We start from the raw sequence: 20,079 nt of genomic DNA on the forward strand, positions 1-20,079 counted from the left end.
CCCTCCTAAAAAGGAAAGAAGCTAGCTTGACTTGAGTTGATCACGTTTCCAACAGCAGAGATATGCCCACACAAACAGTGGTCCTCATTTCAGGCCTGGTGGCTATTTGGAATAAATTCTTCACAGCCTGCCCTTCCAAGAAAATGACTTTCAAATGCCGGAAAAACACTGTAAGACACTGACCAAACCCATTTAAACGACGGCACGATGTCAACTAACTGCTTTAATGATATTAAGACAAATTGCTTTAAATCTATTCAAACTAATCACTTTGAAATCTATTGAAACCATTAATCAAATGTATTCAAACCATTGTTATACCATTCTAAAAAAAGAGAGATAACTATCTTTTACCGTTGCCTAGGCGACGGTCTCATCCATTCAAACCATTGTTAAAATTTCGATGATCAGACAGACAGACGACTTTTTTCGCCGTTGCCATGGCAACAGGAACGACGCCAGACTTCGGCTCAACAGGTGGGTGCGCGCGGTGCATGCCGGGTAGGGTCGACGGGTAGTCTGCTGCGGGCGGGCAGTGCGCATGCGCGCGCCGAATGTTTAGTGTGGTTACCGAGAACACGAACATGGAGAACTACAAGGTACTGCTCCCAAACTTTCTCCGATTTTTCTCTCGTTTCTGGCGAATTCCTTCGCAGGTTGGCTTCGATACTTGTGCAGATGGAAGATAAGAATGTTTTCGTTTGATTTCAGGTGTTACAGAGGCTAGGAAAAGGCGCACAGGGCTCCGTTTTCCTTGCGGAAAACAGGATCGACGGTCGGAAGTATGTTTTGAAGAAGGTAAGTGTCGTGGAGTGTGGGGGGGTCAGGTCAAATATGACAGTTTAAACTTCACTCTAGCACCACTCAAACGATACCTGTCGCCCTGTTGTTGTAAACTCCAGCAAGGTTAATATAAAACAGCCGATATATAGTGTTGTTGTTGTTGATCTCTGCTAAAAGAGCTTGTTTGGACAGTTTGGCGGGTTGAGTGTTGCTATGTTTGTAGTGGGAGGGGTGTGTGTGTGCGTGTGTGTTCGTGTGTTTGGTACGGCCCGCTACACCACACCACACACCACTGGACCACATCCAACTTTCTAAGAGTTTTCCATCCATCCATATCGTCAGCAAAGATCTTGTTACTTTCCAAAAGTACTTGGCAACGATTGGCACCATTTTTGGTAAGCTGAGCTAAGTTACCAATTGTCTCAAGTATAAAATTGTCCCAATAAACCCACTCGCATTGTGTTAATGGTAAGATATTGTCCCAATGGACTTGATTTGCCTTTCTCAGTAACTCTGGAATGGCGGAAATAAAGAGAAAAAAAGTGGAGCACAGACAACTAATTGTATTGATATGGCCCGAGGGAAAACTTAATTAAGGGTTGTCCCCCTTTGAGGTAATGAGTTTAGACACCAGGAAGTGACCTGATTTTAAATGTCTTGTCGCTGTTCACGAAAACAACTTCAGACTTTTTTGTCATCCCTTTTTTGTTGTTTCACTTTCAGTCTTCAAATGTAGTTGATATCAAATACCTAATTTTTACCTTTCACTAGATCCTACATACATGCATATATGCATAAGATATAACTAGAATCGACATATTTAATGTCTTACGAAGTAATTAGGCTAATTGAAGATAGTAATCTACTTTTGGCTCCCTGTTTGGTACAAATTTTTCTCCGAAGGGAGGAAGTTATATTTTCAGGGTCTGTGTTGAGAACTTGGAAGTAGAAACTTGATCTGAGAAGTTACTAAATGTAATTTTCCAGGCCTGGCAACAGCATAGTTACTGCAGTAATCTTATTTCGGCAACTGGTGTCAAATTTACGTGTGTTATTGTTACAGAACTTTCACTTCTTTTGAAGGTTTTACCTCCTCAATCCATTTAGGAGAAAAAAAATTTCTTACTCTGTGATGTGTCTGAAATATGCAAGGTGCAAAGACACTTCTTTGTTGAGGCTTGGAATACACTCAGTTCTTTGGTTGCCCCGTCTTTTGGTAAGAAGGCTGCTGAGGGTCAGTAAGAAATTATAACTATCCACAGCTAGTGTGAAAAAGATACAATAAAGTGCTACAAAAATACTGAAAAAGAAAGCCTGATAAAAATGCCTAAAAACGCGTAAAAAAATAAGCCGAAACCCAAACTCCTGCTTGGAGAGTAAGCTATCAACACAGATGAGCCTCCATAATGACAAAACTCTCTTCTGCAAATGTCAAAGCTATCCCAGGTGTTGGCAGTTGTTTGCTGATACAACAGGGTATATAAAAGCCCCTTATCGCTGGCATTTTATCTGTAAACCAGATAAGGAGTCGTTGTATTGTACATACAAACACACAGCACGGCCAAAGCTCAACCCTACATTGTACTTAATCATATACGGGTGGTTTTACTTTGTATTCAAATCTATATAATAACAATCTCTGAGTACATGGGGGAGGTTGTGTGGAAAACATGCAATTGTCCCTCAAGATATTTACCTAAAACCTTTACAGAAAGCTGACTAGAGAAGATTAATTAGAAAAGGAAAATAATTAATAGTTCAATGGACATGTGGCCTTGGACTGATTGATGAAAATGCAAACTCTTTAGAATAACACTTTTCATTGTGCGTATGATTGACTATGTATGATTATGTATATTTAATGGACCGTTTTATATAGTAGTTGACTTAGGTATCTTTGTAAAATATCAAGTTATTAATAATCCTATATCAAGTTATTAATAATCCTATCTAGAATGTCAAATCGATATGAGTCCAATGTGCATGTATCAATTATTAATATTGAAGAATAGTATAATATTGATTGTCACTTTGCCCCATGTAGTCAGTACATAATGTAGTTTGCTGAGTAAGTGTCATTTTATTTCAGTCTCAGAATTTATAGCTAAATTGCATTTGTTTCCATATGCAGCAATACTTTAAAAGAATATTTTTGTCTGAAGGATTTTTAAAAAAAATTACCTTGCTCTTGACTTCAAACTATTCTTGGTCCAGTTTGCCTGTTACAGAAACCTTTCCCACCACCTATAGTAAGACGAAAACAAACAAAGATGTGACTGAAATGTGGAATTTACAGGGTCCACATACTTAAAAGGGGTTCAAGCAGAAATTTGCCTCAGGGTACCCAAGTCTGACTTTACCAGGTGAACTCAAAAGGGTTAGGGTAGCTGCAAGTTGCTGCAAAAATTTTGGGTCCAATTAAGCTTCTAAATGCCATCCCCTAGACCCTGAGTAAATTGCTACTTTGCAATATGTGATTTTGGAAATAAAAGTATAATCAATTATCTCAAAGAAATACATCAATCTTGATTTTTTTGCTGACATTTTAAAGCAAAAATTGAACAAGAGGCCAGGATATAGGATAGAAACAGGGAGGAACACTTGATTGTATTCACTTCTTAAAAAGTTAAAACATTAGGTACAGGCTTCCCATCTGACTGTGTTTTTATGACTGTTGATATTCCATATTACATTCAAGAACAAAAAAATACCATAGATTTTGGTGTTAATAATTGTCTCTTATTCCCTGAACCAATAATTTATATCTAAGAAACTGAAACACAAATGGTAAGAGACACAAATGAATGATAACCTGAATGATAACCTGACATATATCAGGTGCAAGCAGGTGTTAACAGGTGTTTGGTACCATTGTAAAGTGACTAAATGGCATTGATCGTGGATGTTGACTCTGTGTTGTTGTGTTGCAGGTGGAGTGTAACGATGAGAGCGAAGCAAACAAAGCGTTTAAGGAGGTAACGTGCTGCTCTTTTCATTTTATCCTATTTGTCCAACCTCCTCTAGCTACATGTGATTGAATTAAGCTACAACAGTGTTTGTTAACTCTGACTCTGAGCATGTAGTCTTTTTTTCAGTGTGTTTGTCTATCGTTTCCGTAGTTCCGTTGTCTATGTGTGTCCGTAGTTATTCGAGCACAGAAAGTGAGGAGGGGGGGGATAGTGTCACCGCAGATGAACAGGAAGGTCAAATTGGTGTCCTTGCAGGCTGGGCGGATGTGACAGTGCAGGGAGAAATTCAAATTCAAAATACGAAAAAAAAAGAAAGTTAAAAGTTCACATCAGCATCCTATTTTACCAGGAAAAAAAATTTTCCCTGACACCTTATGAGGTGTTTTAGAATGGCTTCATATTAAAACACCTAATTCCCATGCATCTGTTTGACTCCTGTTCCACTTTCAGTAGGTGTAAACAGAGCTATTGCAGGAATGTCAGTGGGCTCAGATGTTGGGCTTAACAGTCTCCCAGGACTGAATTTGATTTTCTTGGTACAGTTCTCTACCTTGATCTTTGCCGTAACTTATAATTACATCCAGGCTTTCAAATATATTATCATCTTTTTGTTTTGTTTTTGTTTCTGCTCCTTATTGCATAACCGATGTAGCCATTGCAAATTTGACAAACTTTTTACACATCAGGGAGAAGTTTAAAGGATCGGAGGGAGAAGTCTTAATATTTTTTAAACCATGTAACCATGCAATAATAATATAACTTTTTATTATAAGTATAAATTTACTACACATCATAATTATAATAAACTTATTCTGTGATTGCACAAAAGATTACATTGTCCCTTAATGAACTGGAAAAAATTGAGACATATTCAAACAGCAAAACGTTTGCCATTCTGTCAAAAACACATTGACTTCCCAAGTACACAGATCTAATGGAAGGGCCCTTCCTGTTTAGTGACATACTTGATGTTTACCTGTCCATTACCAGGCCAGAGGAATGTAGACTACCTCCCCCAGGTAGATGTTATCACTAGTCATGGGGATGTCATGGTTAGGGAAGGATTCCTATTGAGTCACACACAACATAGGCCCTGGGGCAGCAATTTTGTGCTTGTAAATAAGTGTATTTGCCATCATGTTTACAGTAAAAGCATAAGGGGCAAAACTATTCTAGCCTGGGTACATGTACTATCCAGATTTTCGCTCCACAACGCTAGAAAAAAGCAACAATTTTTTTTAGTGTTGCGGAGCGAAAATCCGGTTGGTACCCAGGCTAAGACTATTTAACAACTTGAAATGAAAGCAGCCTTCAGTGTTCTGACATGATAGAAATTACAGCATATATAGGATCCTAAATCTCTAATTTGACCAATCTTTTTTTTTTTGGTGTAAAATTGTACCAATTTTTAATTTTCTACCAACTGACTCCCCAATACATTATCTCCTTTCCCTTAGTTTGATCAGCAGTTTGGGCCTCAGAGATATTCTCAGACTGTCTCTTTGCTGTTATCTGTTGAGCCCTGTCCATTCTCTGATGATCAAAAGCAAATCGTTCACTTTCAAAAAACTCTGTAGGCAGCCTAGGGCATTCTTCAGGATTAGAGTTAGCGCTAACATGTCACCAGTATTTGTCAGCTTTAGATCGGATAAGTCGGGATTTGGTTTTGATGATCACAATACCCGTCCGTGCGTTTAGTATTGAGAGAGCAGACAAAAAGAGAAGCTGAAGGTATGTCTGGGATAGAAATCAACTGGGGCAGACCAAATCCCCAGGTTTAGCCTGGCATAGAATGTTCTTGTGTGTGAAATTTGACACAGTCTGTTGCTTCTTATACAGGTAGAGTGGGACAAGAGCTCACTTAACTTTCTCCCTGCAGCCTAACCCTAGAACCAATAGTAATACTTTTTTTTCACATTCTATAAACTTTTTCCCAGCAAATTTTGCACAGGCGCTTAGAGGCCATTGCTAAGCAGGTATATAGAGCCAGGTGGTGCAGGCATGTTTGTAAAGTAAAGTAGCCATATGGCTACTTTTAGTTGGTTAAAGGTTAAACCCAACCTCAATATGTTCCAACAAATACAAAGAAACAGCAGTTGGAATACTTGGTGATAATATACAGTTAAAACTTGAAAACTGTTGTTATGTTACAGTAACTTTAAAGTGCATTCAGATGAAACACTACACAATATGTATGATATTAGTATCATTACATACATTATTACATGTATACATAATGTTAATGTTATCTACTGTATATATACTGAGATTACATTATAGTTACAGCCAAGATTTGTATTACACTCCACATTCTATCAGCTTTTTCCCAGCAAATTTTACACAGGCACTTAAAGGGCTTAAGGCCATTGCTAAGCAGGTATATAGAGCCAGGTGGTCCAGGCATATTTATAAACATTAGAGGTACTTTACAGATGTAGCCACAATGGTCCAAATTTGTAGAGTAATGTTTGCACACTTAAGTTCGGGTTTTGAAAGAAAAACAAACACTTTGTGAGTGAGAAGCCAGCTGGCTTAGGAAAAATCTATGCTGGTAGAAAAATAACACTGTTGCCTCTTGAGACAATTGCATCAGGACAATAATGAAATGTACAATACAAAGAGATCCTTTAACCATGAGAGTCTGACTGCAGTCATGGTCTCATGGTTAGGATTTCTCTGTACTGTACATCTAATTGCATTGTGTAAAACTGCTCCATACAATTACATGCAGCAGACATATCAGTCTGAATTACTAGTAGGTGGTTTTTACAAAGGTTGGCTAGAACATAAAATTTGCATACAATATTGCTTGATGACTTATGTCATCAATTCATCATAAAAGTATGTCTCAGGTAAGAAAAGCCAGAGACATGGCATTTCATCCTTTGAAAAACATTTACTGGATATTAAGTGCATAAATGTGTTCATATAGAATAAAGATGTTGTGTCAAAACCTGATTAATGTTAAATGTACCCCCTGACAATTCTTGACCCCTTTGCATTGTAAACTTTCAGTTTCCAAGAGACCCTAAGCCAAACAACATTTTTTCTATAACAATAATAGCAGCTGCACTTGTTTACAAAGATAATTGTATTTACCTACAGTGTAGGCAATAATTTGTTTATTGTCACTTGACAATGACTTTTGACATAACCAAACAAGTATTCTAGTTTACTAAAAGGCATATTTTGTTTGTAAGCACATACTTAAAGCTCCGAAACGATATTATACAGACACAATTCAACCCCTATCCTGATTTTTTATTTATTATTTATATCCTGTACTTTTATTTCATCATAGCCATTTGATATGATGGCAACAGATTGTTTATGAATGTTTGGCAGGCTTCTTAGTATAATAAATGCAAGGACCATACCTGGGTAATCTTCCACCTTTCATTAACAAAGGTTCTACTGTGGAACACAAAAGTCCCCTGTCATGGTTAACAGATTATGTCTCAAGATTGCCCGCAATCCTGTCATTTATAACAGGTAAGCCTTGCCAAGCCTACCCTATATTATGCCAGGTGAATTACAAGTCACTACCAAACCTGGCCGAGAAAGAAAAAGTTTCCCAAAATAGCATTAGGTTTGGGAGAGACTAGTGAGTTTCTGGCAATGTTTTTATAGTATTGCTCACAGTACTTTCATCAAGTACCATTGGATTCCTAACTTGAAGATAAATGCATTCGTGCAACATTATATTTGACTTAGCCCTTGTCCTGCTGACATTTTTTACACAATATTTTCAAATAATTTGAAGTCTTAATCAGGTCACAGACCCTTGTGGTGCCCTGCGGTGGCATAGTTACTTCCGCATTCGTTGCGTTTCACTGCGGTGTGATGCGTTGCACAAGAAACCCCCCAAATCGTACATGCACAGGGTGCTATATGGATGGTACTGTATGTACAACCCATATATATATGGGCTCTGCAGGACAAGGGTTGAGGTATCAACTATGCAGAGCAGAAAGAAATATATGACAGAGTTGTTTGTAGTTCAGGTGACTCTCAAACATGACCCCAGCCCCAGTGACTGCATGTTTTTCCTTCCTGTGACAAATATACGAGACAGTTTGCCTTTAGGGTGGGTTTCTTTGGACAGGCATGTCGTCCTGTTGTGTCATCACAGAGAGAAGAAAGAGGCTCGGCTTTGGTAAATTTCAAGTCCCTGTGTCAACATGTTTGGACCTTTCTCGACAGAGCACTCAAGTCAGGAGTGGTTGTATTGTTAACACACTTCACACGACTGGAACCCTGCAAAAAGTTGTCTGAAAATTATTTATTCATTGATGAAAAATCTATTGGAAAATAACACCATGTTTGGGGAGAGCCACACCCCACGCACGTTAAAGAACCCACTGCACTTATCGAAAAGAGTAGGGGACCTTCCTGGTGTGAGTGGTTCAAACCTTACAATCCAGTCATACGCAGCTTGTACATGTACGCACATGTACAAAACTGGTGTGTTACACTTAAGTTAAAGGCGGTTTACCGGGTAATATCTGAAACAAACAAACAAAAGAAAACACCCTGCTCCTGACTTTTTAAATTAACCCATAACTTCTGTCCCTAGAGTTTTTGCTATGTTGGTTATACAGGCTTTATAACAGGATGTTTGTTATTTGTGTATTGCCCTTAAACTCACAAAACCTGCATTTGTTAAAGGTTTTTTTTGGGGGGGGGGAGGTGTTTTTGACAATGAAATAAGGATAGGTAAATAAGATTATAACATATGAAAATTGAGACATATCCATTTTAGATATATTATGATTATTGTGCAAAAGCACAGCTTTCAAAGTTCAAAATTGGTTAAAACAATCGCATTGTGTAATTTACCTCATAGTGTCATATACAAAGTGGATGGTAATCTTCCTTCTCATGCTTATGCATTACAGATTAAAGTTTATAATAAATGATAAATGTTTTTTGTCATTTTGATTTTGTTAGGATAAGATATGCTGTTATAGTTAGCTGGTGTGTTATACGCCAAAGGGTTACTAGTATACCGGGCATAGAGACACAGATACAGAATTTGATACAGTTTTAACCATATGTTCTCCCCTACAGGCCATGGCGCTCCAAGAACTGAAGAACCCCTATGTGTGTGGGTACAAGGAGTTCTTTGTCACCTGGGACAAGGAGGTAAATATCATTCTCAATACCTCTGCATACTGAATTAATCATCCAAAAGTGAAGATTAGTGATGTTATATGTACCTATTATAATTTATAGAAGGACTCTGCTAATGGTTTATGTAATCATGGGGAATACTGAATGATGGCAAACAAAAAGTACAAATGTACACAGTCACGCATCATTCATAGCGTTGGGAGAATAACAACGATGAGACGGAATTCGACCGGTTTCGACTTTATTCGTCTTTCTCAAGAAAAGTACACACACACTTCAACACACACTTCAACAGCCAAACCATTGAATGAATAGCATACTGACATGTGTCTGTCCCTTGCAGGAGTCTGCCATGTTTGTGTGTATAGTGATGGAGTACTATAAGATGGGAGACTTGGACAAGGTCCTCAGGCAGAAAAGGTCCAAGAAGGAAAGCATCGAAGAACTGGTGAGTCACAGAGATCATAAAAATCCAAACAGAGATTTTAACATAGATTACAAGTGTACAAAATTCATGCATTTGATTTCAATGAAAATGTCATTTTATAGCATACATGTACCAGTGTTCTAGTAGCACCCGTAATGTATTGTGCATAGCATTTCAGCAGAATGTCTTGTTTAAGGTTGTATTTGCGTATTTAATTATGACACTCCATCTATAGTTTCCAAATGTTATGTCAGAAAAGATGTAATCTGTAACAGGGAAGATTCTGACCAAACATTGAAAGCCATGAAAAATCTGGGTTTTGCGCACTGCAAGACAAAGTACACTCTGTCAACATGCTCCTTTTATGATGGTAATGTGTGCAGTATTTGCACATTACAGAAAATGATAATGTTGCATGTTGACTTTTCAGATCCTGAAGAAGTGGCTGGGACAAATGATTGAGGCTCTCGTGTTTGTTCACAAGAAGGAAGTCATCCACAGGTTAGAGCGATGGAATCTTAATTTTTATCATCAGTCAATATCAGGAGTTCACAGCTCAAGTAGCCTGGTTACGAAATGTATCTTAGCTGGCTTTCATCCTCTCTGCACATAGGAGAGGACAAAAGAGACTCATGAGCTATAAAACAGGTTTGGTAACCAAGCTACAGCTCAAGTGCCATGCAAGTTTGATATTCAGCACCAAGGACAGGTATTCTCAACACAGCAATCAGTGCTAGGGCAACCACAGGCTCAAAAGATGACAAGCTATTATTTTAGTTTTGAGTCATTTTTCCAAGATAGCCAAGGATGTTTTTCCATACTACATGCAGTTGTACTATTATTACACTAACTGTACTAACTCTTAACTCTTGCTATTGCAGGGACCTGAAGCCCAGTAACATCTTCATGACAGAGGACCTGTCCATTTCTATAGGAGACTTTGGGGTGGCCACAGTCATGGGGGATGCTAGGACCAAGACTAGGACCACTGTTGGTCAGCTGTGTTTTTTTGTGTTCAGCCTGGATCACGCCAGTTCTTTTTGCTATGTCTCCATTCCTAAAAAAACAAGCTGCTGTAGTGGTAGGTTGACATGAATATGATAACCAGACTCAAATTAATACAAAAAAGAGCTATCATGTTTGTATCAACACTACTAAAGGAGACAGTGAATGGATGGCAAATTCAGCACCAAGGACAATGACAGTTTGTACTTGGCTTTTCATCTTTGCATGATTAGAATGATGTAACGTCAAATCGTATCTTGATGAAAGTCCATCCATTTGTAGTCATTATGAATCTTTGAACTGTAATTTCCAACACAAGAAATCTTGACCGTACAACTCCAGTCTTTGTCGAGGAATAAACGACTTTAGTATATGTCAGACATCACAGAAGCGGGGGATTGCTCATTCGCTGACAAAGACTGGAGTTGTACAGTTGAAAATTTGGGTACATCCAATTTCTTATTTTGTAAATTACAGTTACTTCATATCATTGAATGATAAAACCTGTCTTCAAAATGACACCCACATAATATATCCAAACTACATGTAGATGTAATTGTATAGAATTGTGTAGTTGCTGACATTTGCCCCCCTCCCCTCCCCAGGTTCCATGAACTGGATGGCACCGGAGGTACTGGAGAGACCTTACGATGAGAGGAGTGACGTCTGGTCTCTCGGCTGTATCACTCTGGAGATGACAACATGCAGCTTCATGGATGTACGCACCTGTTTGTTTATTTGTTAGTTTGCATATATACAATGTAATCAGAAACATGAAAACAAAAGTTTGATGAGAGAAGCGATGTCTGGTCTCTCGGCTATATCACACTGGAGATGAGTACATGCAGCTTCATGGATGTACGCATTTGTTTATTTGTTTGCATATGTACAATGTAAATTAAAAACATGAAAACAAAATTACAGTAGAAAACAAGAACTGCAGAGGGGCTTGAAACCTGTGTGGTTTTTTATGGGCCTCTACCAAAACTTAATATAAGATTGCTAAGTTGTACATGAATGAAAAAATAATGTCTTCACTATAACTGAATAGCTCTTTCAATAGCTAAAACCATGCACTAACATCTGTCCCTAATCTTCATTCATCATCTGGTTGTGAACGTCTCACAGATGTTGATGACCCTTTTCCTCTAGCCCTCCCTATCCTCCATAGCACTTTGGCAGGTCTTCATATGTCTAGCACTTTGGCAGGTCTTCATATGTCCCTAATACCACTTACTTAGACAAAGAAATACCAGACAGTGATTACATTAGTAAGAAATGTTCATGTTTTACAATGATTTTTTCATGTTTCAGACCCCCCAGGCACAGGCTACCCTGTTTGAGATCAAACACTCCCCACAGATCCTGGAAGATGTTCTGGAGGAAGTAGGAAAGGTAAGCAACTTCTTCTCACAGTTCATAGTTCTTCACGCAGTTCAGTGGCGTCTGTGTGTTATAGTGGTAGAGCATCCAACTGTCAAGCAAGGGGACCCAGATTTAATCTCCAGGGTTGGACCCAGACATGTCCGGACATGCACCCAGACGTTGTGCCGTTGGGAAAGGCACTTAACACATATTTCCCCCCTCAGTTAGAGGGATTCTGGGCCTTACTAGGATTTGGGTTGGCATTAGGAAGGGCATCCAGCCATAAAAAATCTTGCTTTAAAAAAGACTTGCACTTCTAACCCCCCAGTTTCAGGGGAAAAAGATGTTAAACTGGATAGAGAGATAGAGATAGAGAGTTGTTTGAATTGAAAGTACTTAAGACACGTTGAATGGATGACAAAGCACCAAGGAGAGTTCATACTTGACCCTTCATCTTTGCATGATTAAAATGGTTTTGAAGTTGCATGCACAATCTAGGTAAATGTCAAAAGATTTCAAAGGGAGACATGCATGTGTTTTTACTATTTGTCTCCAACATTGTCAGATTAAAAGGCTCTTGTCACATTTACCAGGCTGATTCTGGAAATTCTTAGTCATGGATATGTTATATAAAACACAGCTGTTTAGTGACAGAAAAAGCCGTACACCTCTGTCAATAGTAGAATACACCGTAGCCTTGCTGAAAATCCCAAATGTCATTCTAGTACATGTACATAGTATGCTCAACTTTCTTTCTTGCACTTTCTTGCAGAGATACTCAGTTGATCTAGTCCAACTCATCAGGACCATGCTCAGAAGAAACTTCAAACAGAGACCAACAGCAGTGTGAGTGGGGCTTCTTAAGTTTTTTTCCAGATCATGTTTTCATTCAACAATCATAGAAGAACAATTATGTACACAGTGAATGAACTTTATTGCTCGACAATTGTACATGGTACAATGTGTGACAGTACGACAACAATACTACAAAAGTAAACTATCTTACAATCATTACTACAAACTACTATCAATAACAATATATGAGTTACAGTATACACACACACTTTTGTACATGCATTGTTACTATTACAGTAACAGTGCTTGAATGCTAAAGCTAAAGCTATCATCACAAAATTTGTCTGAAAACTAAAAGTTATAGGTGGGTGTTTCTAGCCCTGACATTACATCTTTGTCATTGTATCCAGTCTGCTTTGGTTAGCTTTTTGGCTCAAGCAGCATGTGCCAGAATACACAGCTTCTGTATTGCTATATCTAATACATGTACAACAATTTTTGTTCCCCTACAGAGAACTAACAGACATCCCGTATGTAAAAGAAGCCCTGGGCCTCAGTAGTTCAGCCTTGGTGGCCAGAAAGAAGGCAGCAAGTATGTAAAATACAACAGACTGTTCTACATCTAGTACATTTTATGTCTTTCAAATAATAAATGTTCTTTGTTGCAACACACTTGCTCTAGTAGCTTTGCAGACTTTTGCTTTGTTTTGATGTGCTCTAATCTCAAATTTAACTTATGTTTCCCTTCTCCTTTTGCAGCAAAAGGAATAGAAGCAAGTGAGTATGACTATACCGTTGCCAGATAGACATTTGTGATTTTGGTCTTTTTTGTTATTTCATGTAGGTGTAAAGATTGAAAATTCATTTTCAAATTGAATGTAGTTATTTATCAATGATATTGTTTCCTTACAGAACCAGTACCGAAGGGCAAAGGAATCAAGGCTGTTATAGGTTAGTCAGTGTTTCTGTTCAGATTTTGTTTTTGGAAGGTTTTAAGATATGATTTTAGGCTGTTTTTTTTTTGACTGGTTAAGTTTCATATTTTGTTTTGGTGCTTTTTTTTTTACAAATTAATAGTTTGTCAAACCTTGTACACCCCCAGAGTACCTGAAGGACCAAGAACAGCTTGAGGAAAGTGTGAAGGAAGCTTTGGTATATCTAGGAGAACTCACCAAGGAACAAGGTAAGACAACACTGACATGTACTTTATGATGAAAGGGGGGTATGCACACATATGTGTATCTGCACATGTGTGTTCGTTTGTGTTTCTGTGCATTTGTTTCTGCAATTGTCAAAACAAAATGCATTGTTCCCATACATCCTCAGTACTAGTACCAGTATGTATTTTTTGTCTGTGGGTATGGGTAAGGGTGTAAAGTCTGCTGTCGACATCTCTGATGATTATGTCTGTTCTTGCCCGTTGAAGATTCAGTATAGTTGAGAGTTAAGTCAGCAAAGAAGATGATTGTGTCATGTATGAGCACTATGAGTAAGGGGGTGAAGTCTACCATCTCTTACTACATTGTTTGTGCTTGTCCTTTGCAGATTCTGTAGTTGACAAGTCAGTAAAAAAAGTGATTGTTGCAAGGGGGTAAAGTTTGCCATCTCTGATTGCCTTGTGTGCTTGTCCTTTTCAGATTCAGTAGTTGACGAGGCAGGGAAGAAGGTGATCGTATCCTGCATGAGAACCAACATGTCCAACGTCGACATCCAAACCGAGGCCTGCAACGTGCTGCAGAACCTCGTCGTCACAGGTAGGGGGCACTTCTCTGTCATTAGTGAATGAATGAACTTTATTGCTCGACTATCGTACATGAAACTTTGAAGCTAGTCTTCCTGGTATTCATACATGTACATACAGACGATACATTATACAAACATAGTGGACAACTGGTCAAGTCACAAACATATCTAAAACAATAACATATTTACAATATACATAATTTTAAAAAACTGACAATCCTGTCGAACAGTGCTCGTGACCTACTGCCAAAGTACAATACATGGTACAATGTATGGCAGTAAGACAACAATACTACAAAACTAAACTATCTTACAATTCTTACTACAAACTACTATTGATAGCAATATATGAGTTAAAATACAGTCATGTATTGATGGTTTGGTCTTGCTTATGGAATGATGTATACAGAAATGGACCTACATTTATATGTATGTAGGCAGATATGGGAGTTGGACATGACAATAATGTAAGGAAAGTATCGTTCTGCGTACCAGATAGGGTGAACTTTGTCTGTGAAGTCTGTAACAGTGTATCTCTCTCTTTGCTATAAGTTGGACAAGTCATAACAAAGTGAAATTCATCTTCAATATTTTCATTACATGTGGGACAAAGACTCTGGAGTGGCTGGTTAGTAGACTAGTTTATTTGTCAGCTTGACTGACATTGCAGCCATTGTGGCAGAATTGTGAGGATTGTTTACATTGCTACATCAATGTGTTATAAAAGCTGTCATGCAGTGTTAAAGTTTTTAAACATTTGTTGTTGTTTGGACATGTTAACAGCTGAAGATGGGGATATCCTGTACACCAAAGATGTCATCGCACCCGTTCTACTAGCCATGAGGGTGAGGAATGTCTTTAATTCATTCTGGATATGGTATTCAAATATATACTAGTCTGATTTGTATAGGATTCTATACAAATTTGGGGCTTCAAGGGTACTGATTGCATTGCCAAACTAGTTATTTGTAGAAAATTGCGAAGTTCACATGACAGACAGTCAGTCAGCAAAATCTATTTTAATTTAAACTATCATGAAAGTTCATCTGTGTTGGTAGGTACATGTTTAAAGTTCATCCTTTTGGTCCAACACAAAAAGTTCTCTCACCTAGAGCTTTGGACCAGTCACTCTGGTCTTCTTCAGTAGACTGACCCAGTGAGGCTTGTCACGTGGCTTCTCTGGAGTGTGACATCAGCACTGGGTCAAAGGTATCTGGTAGACGATAATTTAATTTAAATTTGTCAAAATCAGATTGGATGTATTCTTTAAGTTCTCTCTGTTTTCCGCAGTCCCATGCAGCCTCTGCCAGCCTGCAGTCAGCTGCAGCCCAGCTCATCATGGCTCTGTCTGGAGACGGTAGGTCATCAACCTCTGTCATGGTTAAACCTAAACTTAGACTGCCTTCCTTCCTCTCCACTATCATGAGAGGATGAAAGAGACTCAGTGGTTAAATTAGGTTTGGTAACCAAGCTACAACTCAAGTGCCTTTCATTTTGTTTTCCTCGTGAAATTTGATATTCAGCACCAAGGACAGGTATTTTCAACACTGCAATCTGTGGTAAATTAGTGCTAGGGAAAACCACATGATCAAAGCTAAATTAGGTTTGGATACCAGGCTACCTCAGTCTGTAGTCCTCTACTATCAAGTTGGGGCTAAGAGGTGCCTTAAGAATACATATGACTGAAGATGGTTGCATAGGTATGCATGCAACCTGAAATTCAGTATTCGGCTGCTCAGATTTGGTAGAAATGTTAAGGATGATTGAGTAGAATGATGATTGGGCTTTATATGCATTTATTGTTTTTTTTTATTGCAGTTTTTACCCCTTTCATTGCTTAACATTAATTAAACAAAGAAAGCATATTTGGATGGCTTACACTTAGGTATGTGTAAAACTGGCTTACACTTAGTTGTGTGTAAAACTAACACAAGCAAACAAGGCAGGCTGATAAAAAGTATCATTTGTTGTTTGCTGTCCATTTCCCAGAGAGTGCAGCTGATGTGATCGGCCAGGCAGGAGGTGTGCAAGACGTCCTAGCAGCCATGAGACAGTTCCCTAATGACCAGAAACTCATCACTAACTGCTGTGGTGCCCTATGGAGCCTTGGAGTCAATGGTAAGTGAATTGCATCTTCATGCCGACATCGGCTAAATGCATTAAATTTGATAACTAAAGCAGAAAATTATGCTATATTTTGTTCCAAAAAGTTTCTTATTTATAGTTATATTGATGAAAGTTAGACATCTAGGTAATGAGATACAAAAAAATTGTCACTCAACCAACTAGATAGATTTTAAAAACTGTCAGACATTTCAACTAGAATCCATTACTTTTCGTCAGTGACTGAGTAGTGGATACTACTGTAAAAGTCTGTAAGTTCTTAAAATCTATCCAGCTGCTTGAGTGATAATTTCCTTGCATACAATTTTCTGAGTCATTTAATGGCATCATTTATAACAAACAATGGCAAGATCATGACCAATAAGTGTGTATCATTTTCAGCGGTGTTATAAATGTCAATTTTTGGTTTGGGGCTGTAAACAAACTCCCTTAAAAAACTGCGACAGTTTAAAAAAAAAAAACTTACTTTTTGCATTTCTGTTTGTAGAAAACAATGCAAAGATCATGACAGAAGAGAAAGGCCTGGCTGATGTGTGCGGGGCTCTCGATGGACATGGAGACACCGCCCAGCTGGTGGACTATGCCTGCTGTGCCATCTGGTCTCTCTCCATGGAGGACGACAACATCGAGATGATGGCAGACCTACAGACCGTCAAACTCACGCTCAGCTCTCTCAAAAAACACATGAAGGTAAGATGTACGTGTAGGTTATGTACATGTGTGTAGATGTTACCCCTTCTATGTAAAGCCTCCGGCAAAATTGGGATATTGATGCTGCTTCTGTATTTTTATTTGGGGTATACAGTATTTGGCAAAATGAAGTTGTTTGCCTATTTTGATGAAGGTTAGACATCCAGGTAATACAATATGCCAAAAAAGCAGTTACTCAAGCAACTGGATATGATTTTGCAAACGGTCAGATCATATCCAGTTGCTTGAGTAACTGCTTTTTGGCATATTGTTTTCCTATTTTAGACAATTTGGTTTTTGTAGACATCAAGTGAGTTTTACAGTAAATTGAAGAAACAGTTAATTACATGACCGACAATATGGAACAGTCTGATGGTTGGTTCCAAGACTTCAGTTTTGGTCCTCTTTTTTTAATCTCTTCCTTTCTGTTTCTAGGATGCCAAAGTTGCGAAGAACGCCTGCATGGCCATGGCCAGTATTGTGGAGGCTGATGGTAAGGCAGAGTGGCTTGTCTATAATACACACAGAAAATAAATTCTGTGCTGCACCGATCTTATTGTTTGTACTCTGTCCCTTTATTTTGACCTGAAAACAGTGAGCAAATACTAACATGATCTGGGGTACTCAATTAGATATTATTTTTGAGTTACTGTTTTGACAAATCATGTATTTTTTTGCACGCAGTCTATAATATTTTTTCAAGCTAAAAATGGTGTCAAAATTATCTCAAAAATCTTTATTATGATTGTCCATGATATTGTACATGTACGTGGTTCTTGGGTGATGCACACACATACAAATGTATGTGATTTATGAACTGTACATTAAAGAAATTTGATAGCAATTATTAATAACTACCCCAGCCTATAATTTTTACATGGTGGCAACTGCAACTTTCCATCTTTTTTTCTGTCTCCTGTCTTTCGGTGATTGGACAGTGTAGTGATCAATCCTTCCCTCCCAACCGATTTTTTCTCCTGTGACTTATCCTGTCTCTCTCCTTCCGTAACTCTCCCTCCCCCCCTTGCTGCCCCCCTCCCCGTCTGGGGAAAAGTGGAATGTGCGTACCAAATGCAGGGTTCGCCCTTCCTTGCAGAGGAGAGCGCGTACCGTCTGTTGGAGAACGAGGGAGAGGCGGGGATCCCCATCGTCCTGGAGACGTACGAACTGCACAAGGATAACCCGGAGGTGGTCGAGAACGTCTGCACACTCATCAACGAACTCGCACAGTACAGTAAGTTTTGCATGTGTGGAACTGGCACGATTTTGTCTTTACAGACAAAAATTGGCACGTTAAGATACGGATAGAGATGTAATGAAACAAAGCTTAGTCTACCACCAAAATTTGTCCCTCAAAATGCAGGGCAAAGCATTTCAGAGTGAAAATTTTCTAGGGGAAGCATGTCCCCGGCGCCCCTAGGATTGCAGCGTCTTTTGCACTCAACATGATCATAATAAGGTTAATTTAATGACCCGTAAAAGACGTCTGTCACCATGGTAACTGGTGGTATACATGTAGCAGACACATTGTGGTGTTGGGTTATACTATGTAGCAAGTTGGAGGGGCTGGTCACTACACACTAGTGAAGTACAGTGACAGATAGAGGGGTTTTCACGTTAGGAACTGGCACAGTAAAGTCAGTCAGAACCACGTATGTGACTGTATATTCTAAATTTAAAGTAAAATCCCAACAATTTTATCTTGCCCAGAAGGATGAACTATTGATGATGTTTCTCTCACCTCAGATGACCTTTGTGAGGAACTGAAGGCAGCGAAGGCTGACAAGATCCTGTCTGAGGCAAAGATCAAGTTCGCTTCCAATGAGGTAGGGAAAAGCTGAAGTTCAGACTGATGAATAAACTATAGACTTGTGGGGTCGTGTAGCGTAACGGTAGTGTGTTCGTCTCAGAACCAAGAGGTCCCGGGTTCAAACCCTGCCATGCCACTGATCTTGTGATCTTGCTAAGTCATATTGATGCAGCAACTTGTTACAACCAAGTGTTTTACACCTTTTTTGCTGTACAAAAATCCCAATAGACAAAAGAAAACATAATTAGATGAACCATAATTTTTAATGAAAATTTAATGGTGATGTAGAATCATCGTGTGATGCCCCAAGAGGGCTTTGCCCAGTACATAATAGGATATAGGATAGGGATAGGAAACCTTGTTTGGATGAAAATGGTGTTTATGATATCTTACTGACATTTTACTCAGACAAACAGAACGTTTTCTTCCAGGACATACAGGGTGTCTGTGAGGAGGGGCTGGAAAAGTTGGGCCCATGAGGCGGACATGTTTTAGAAAAATAGGCGTGGTTAGTAGTTGCCTAGCAACAGCAAAAGCTGTGTTTCGATTGGTGAATGTTGGGAGAAGGAGATTTTAAAATCTGTGTTGTTTACTACCCGTCTCCATGGTGATGAGAACAATCTCTAAGTATATACTAACTAATTGGGCTCAAAACAGCAGGGTTTCAACTTAAGGCTTGTCTTTAATTAATCAATTTGGTGTGAAAGGTGTAGGGCCAAATTTTTTGTCTGTTGGTGGTATCTAATTGTGATCTATATATTATATATTATGGTCATTAAAAGTTAACCTTCAAACAGTAACAGCTGCAAGGCTTTGACTCTATTCCAAAGGGGAATTGCAGATGTATGGTCTTCCTAACATCTTATCCATATAGAATCATCAGTACCAAAACTCACTTCTCCTACTATCCGGTTTATCATCTGTTGTTCCCCGACTTCCGAGGGTTAGACGTGCTTGCACTGCAATACTGAGGCTTGATGGCAGCCCGCCACTTGCCTCTATCCTGTGGGTTGGCTTAAAGTTAGATGTTCATGTTGTGATCATGGCATTTGTTGTTGTTTGTTCCCTGTAGGATATTATGGGTCCAGTCACCGAGGCTCTTCGTAAGATGGCTGGGGGCGCCTCCCAGAAAAAGGACAAGAAAGCCGGGAAGACATAAGGCATTGGGAACATCTGTTCAGTATAGTTGGGGAACAGGAAAATATATCATATGGGAACTACATTCTCCTGTTGTA

At 38.8% G+C, this 20,079-nt stretch overlaps 1 protein-coding gene across 3 annotated transcripts; it reads left to right on the plus strand.

Annotated features, from left to right (window-relative positions):
- The first annotated feature begins 489 nt into the window (after positions 1-489).
- Positions 490-20,079, plus strand: LOC109484736 (serine/threonine kinase-like domain-containing protein STKLD1). Of its 3 annotated transcripts, none has more exons than XM_019788094.1 (23): positions 490-599; positions 712-798; positions 3,714-3,758; positions 8,823-8,897; positions 9,229-9,333; positions 9,743-9,813; positions 10,194-10,306; positions 10,923-11,035; positions 11,632-11,712; positions 12,455-12,528; positions 12,990-13,069; positions 13,237-13,254; positions 13,390-13,428; positions 13,580-13,660; positions 14,115-14,231; positions 15,004-15,065; positions 15,511-15,577; positions 16,210-16,338; positions 16,832-17,034; positions 17,470-17,527; positions 18,089-18,268; positions 18,781-18,860; positions 19,917-20,079. In XM_019788094.1, the coding sequence occupies exons 1-23, from the start codon at positions 555-557 to the stop codon at positions 20,001-20,003; spliced, it is 2,010 nt and encodes a 669-aa protein (XP_019643653.1). In that variant the 5' UTR covers positions 490-554; the 3' UTR covers positions 20,004-20,079. The 3 variants fall into 3 exon arrangements, with proteins under 3 accessions (XP_019643653.1, XP_019643654.1, XP_019643655.1); XM_019788095.1 differs by lacking the exon at positions 19,917-20,079 and adding an exon at positions 19,276-19,338; XM_019788096.1 differs by having other exon boundaries at positions 491-599; positions 18,131-18,268.

This window comes from Branchiostoma belcheri, unplaced genomic scaffold, assembly GCF_001625305.1.
Source record: "Branchiostoma belcheri isolate BF01 breed outbred unplaced genomic scaffold, Haploidv18h27 scaffold7, whole genome shotgun sequence".
Classification (NCBI taxonomy): domain Eukaryota; kingdom Metazoa; phylum Chordata; class Leptocardii; order Amphioxiformes; family Branchiostomatidae; genus Branchiostoma; species Branchiostoma belcheri.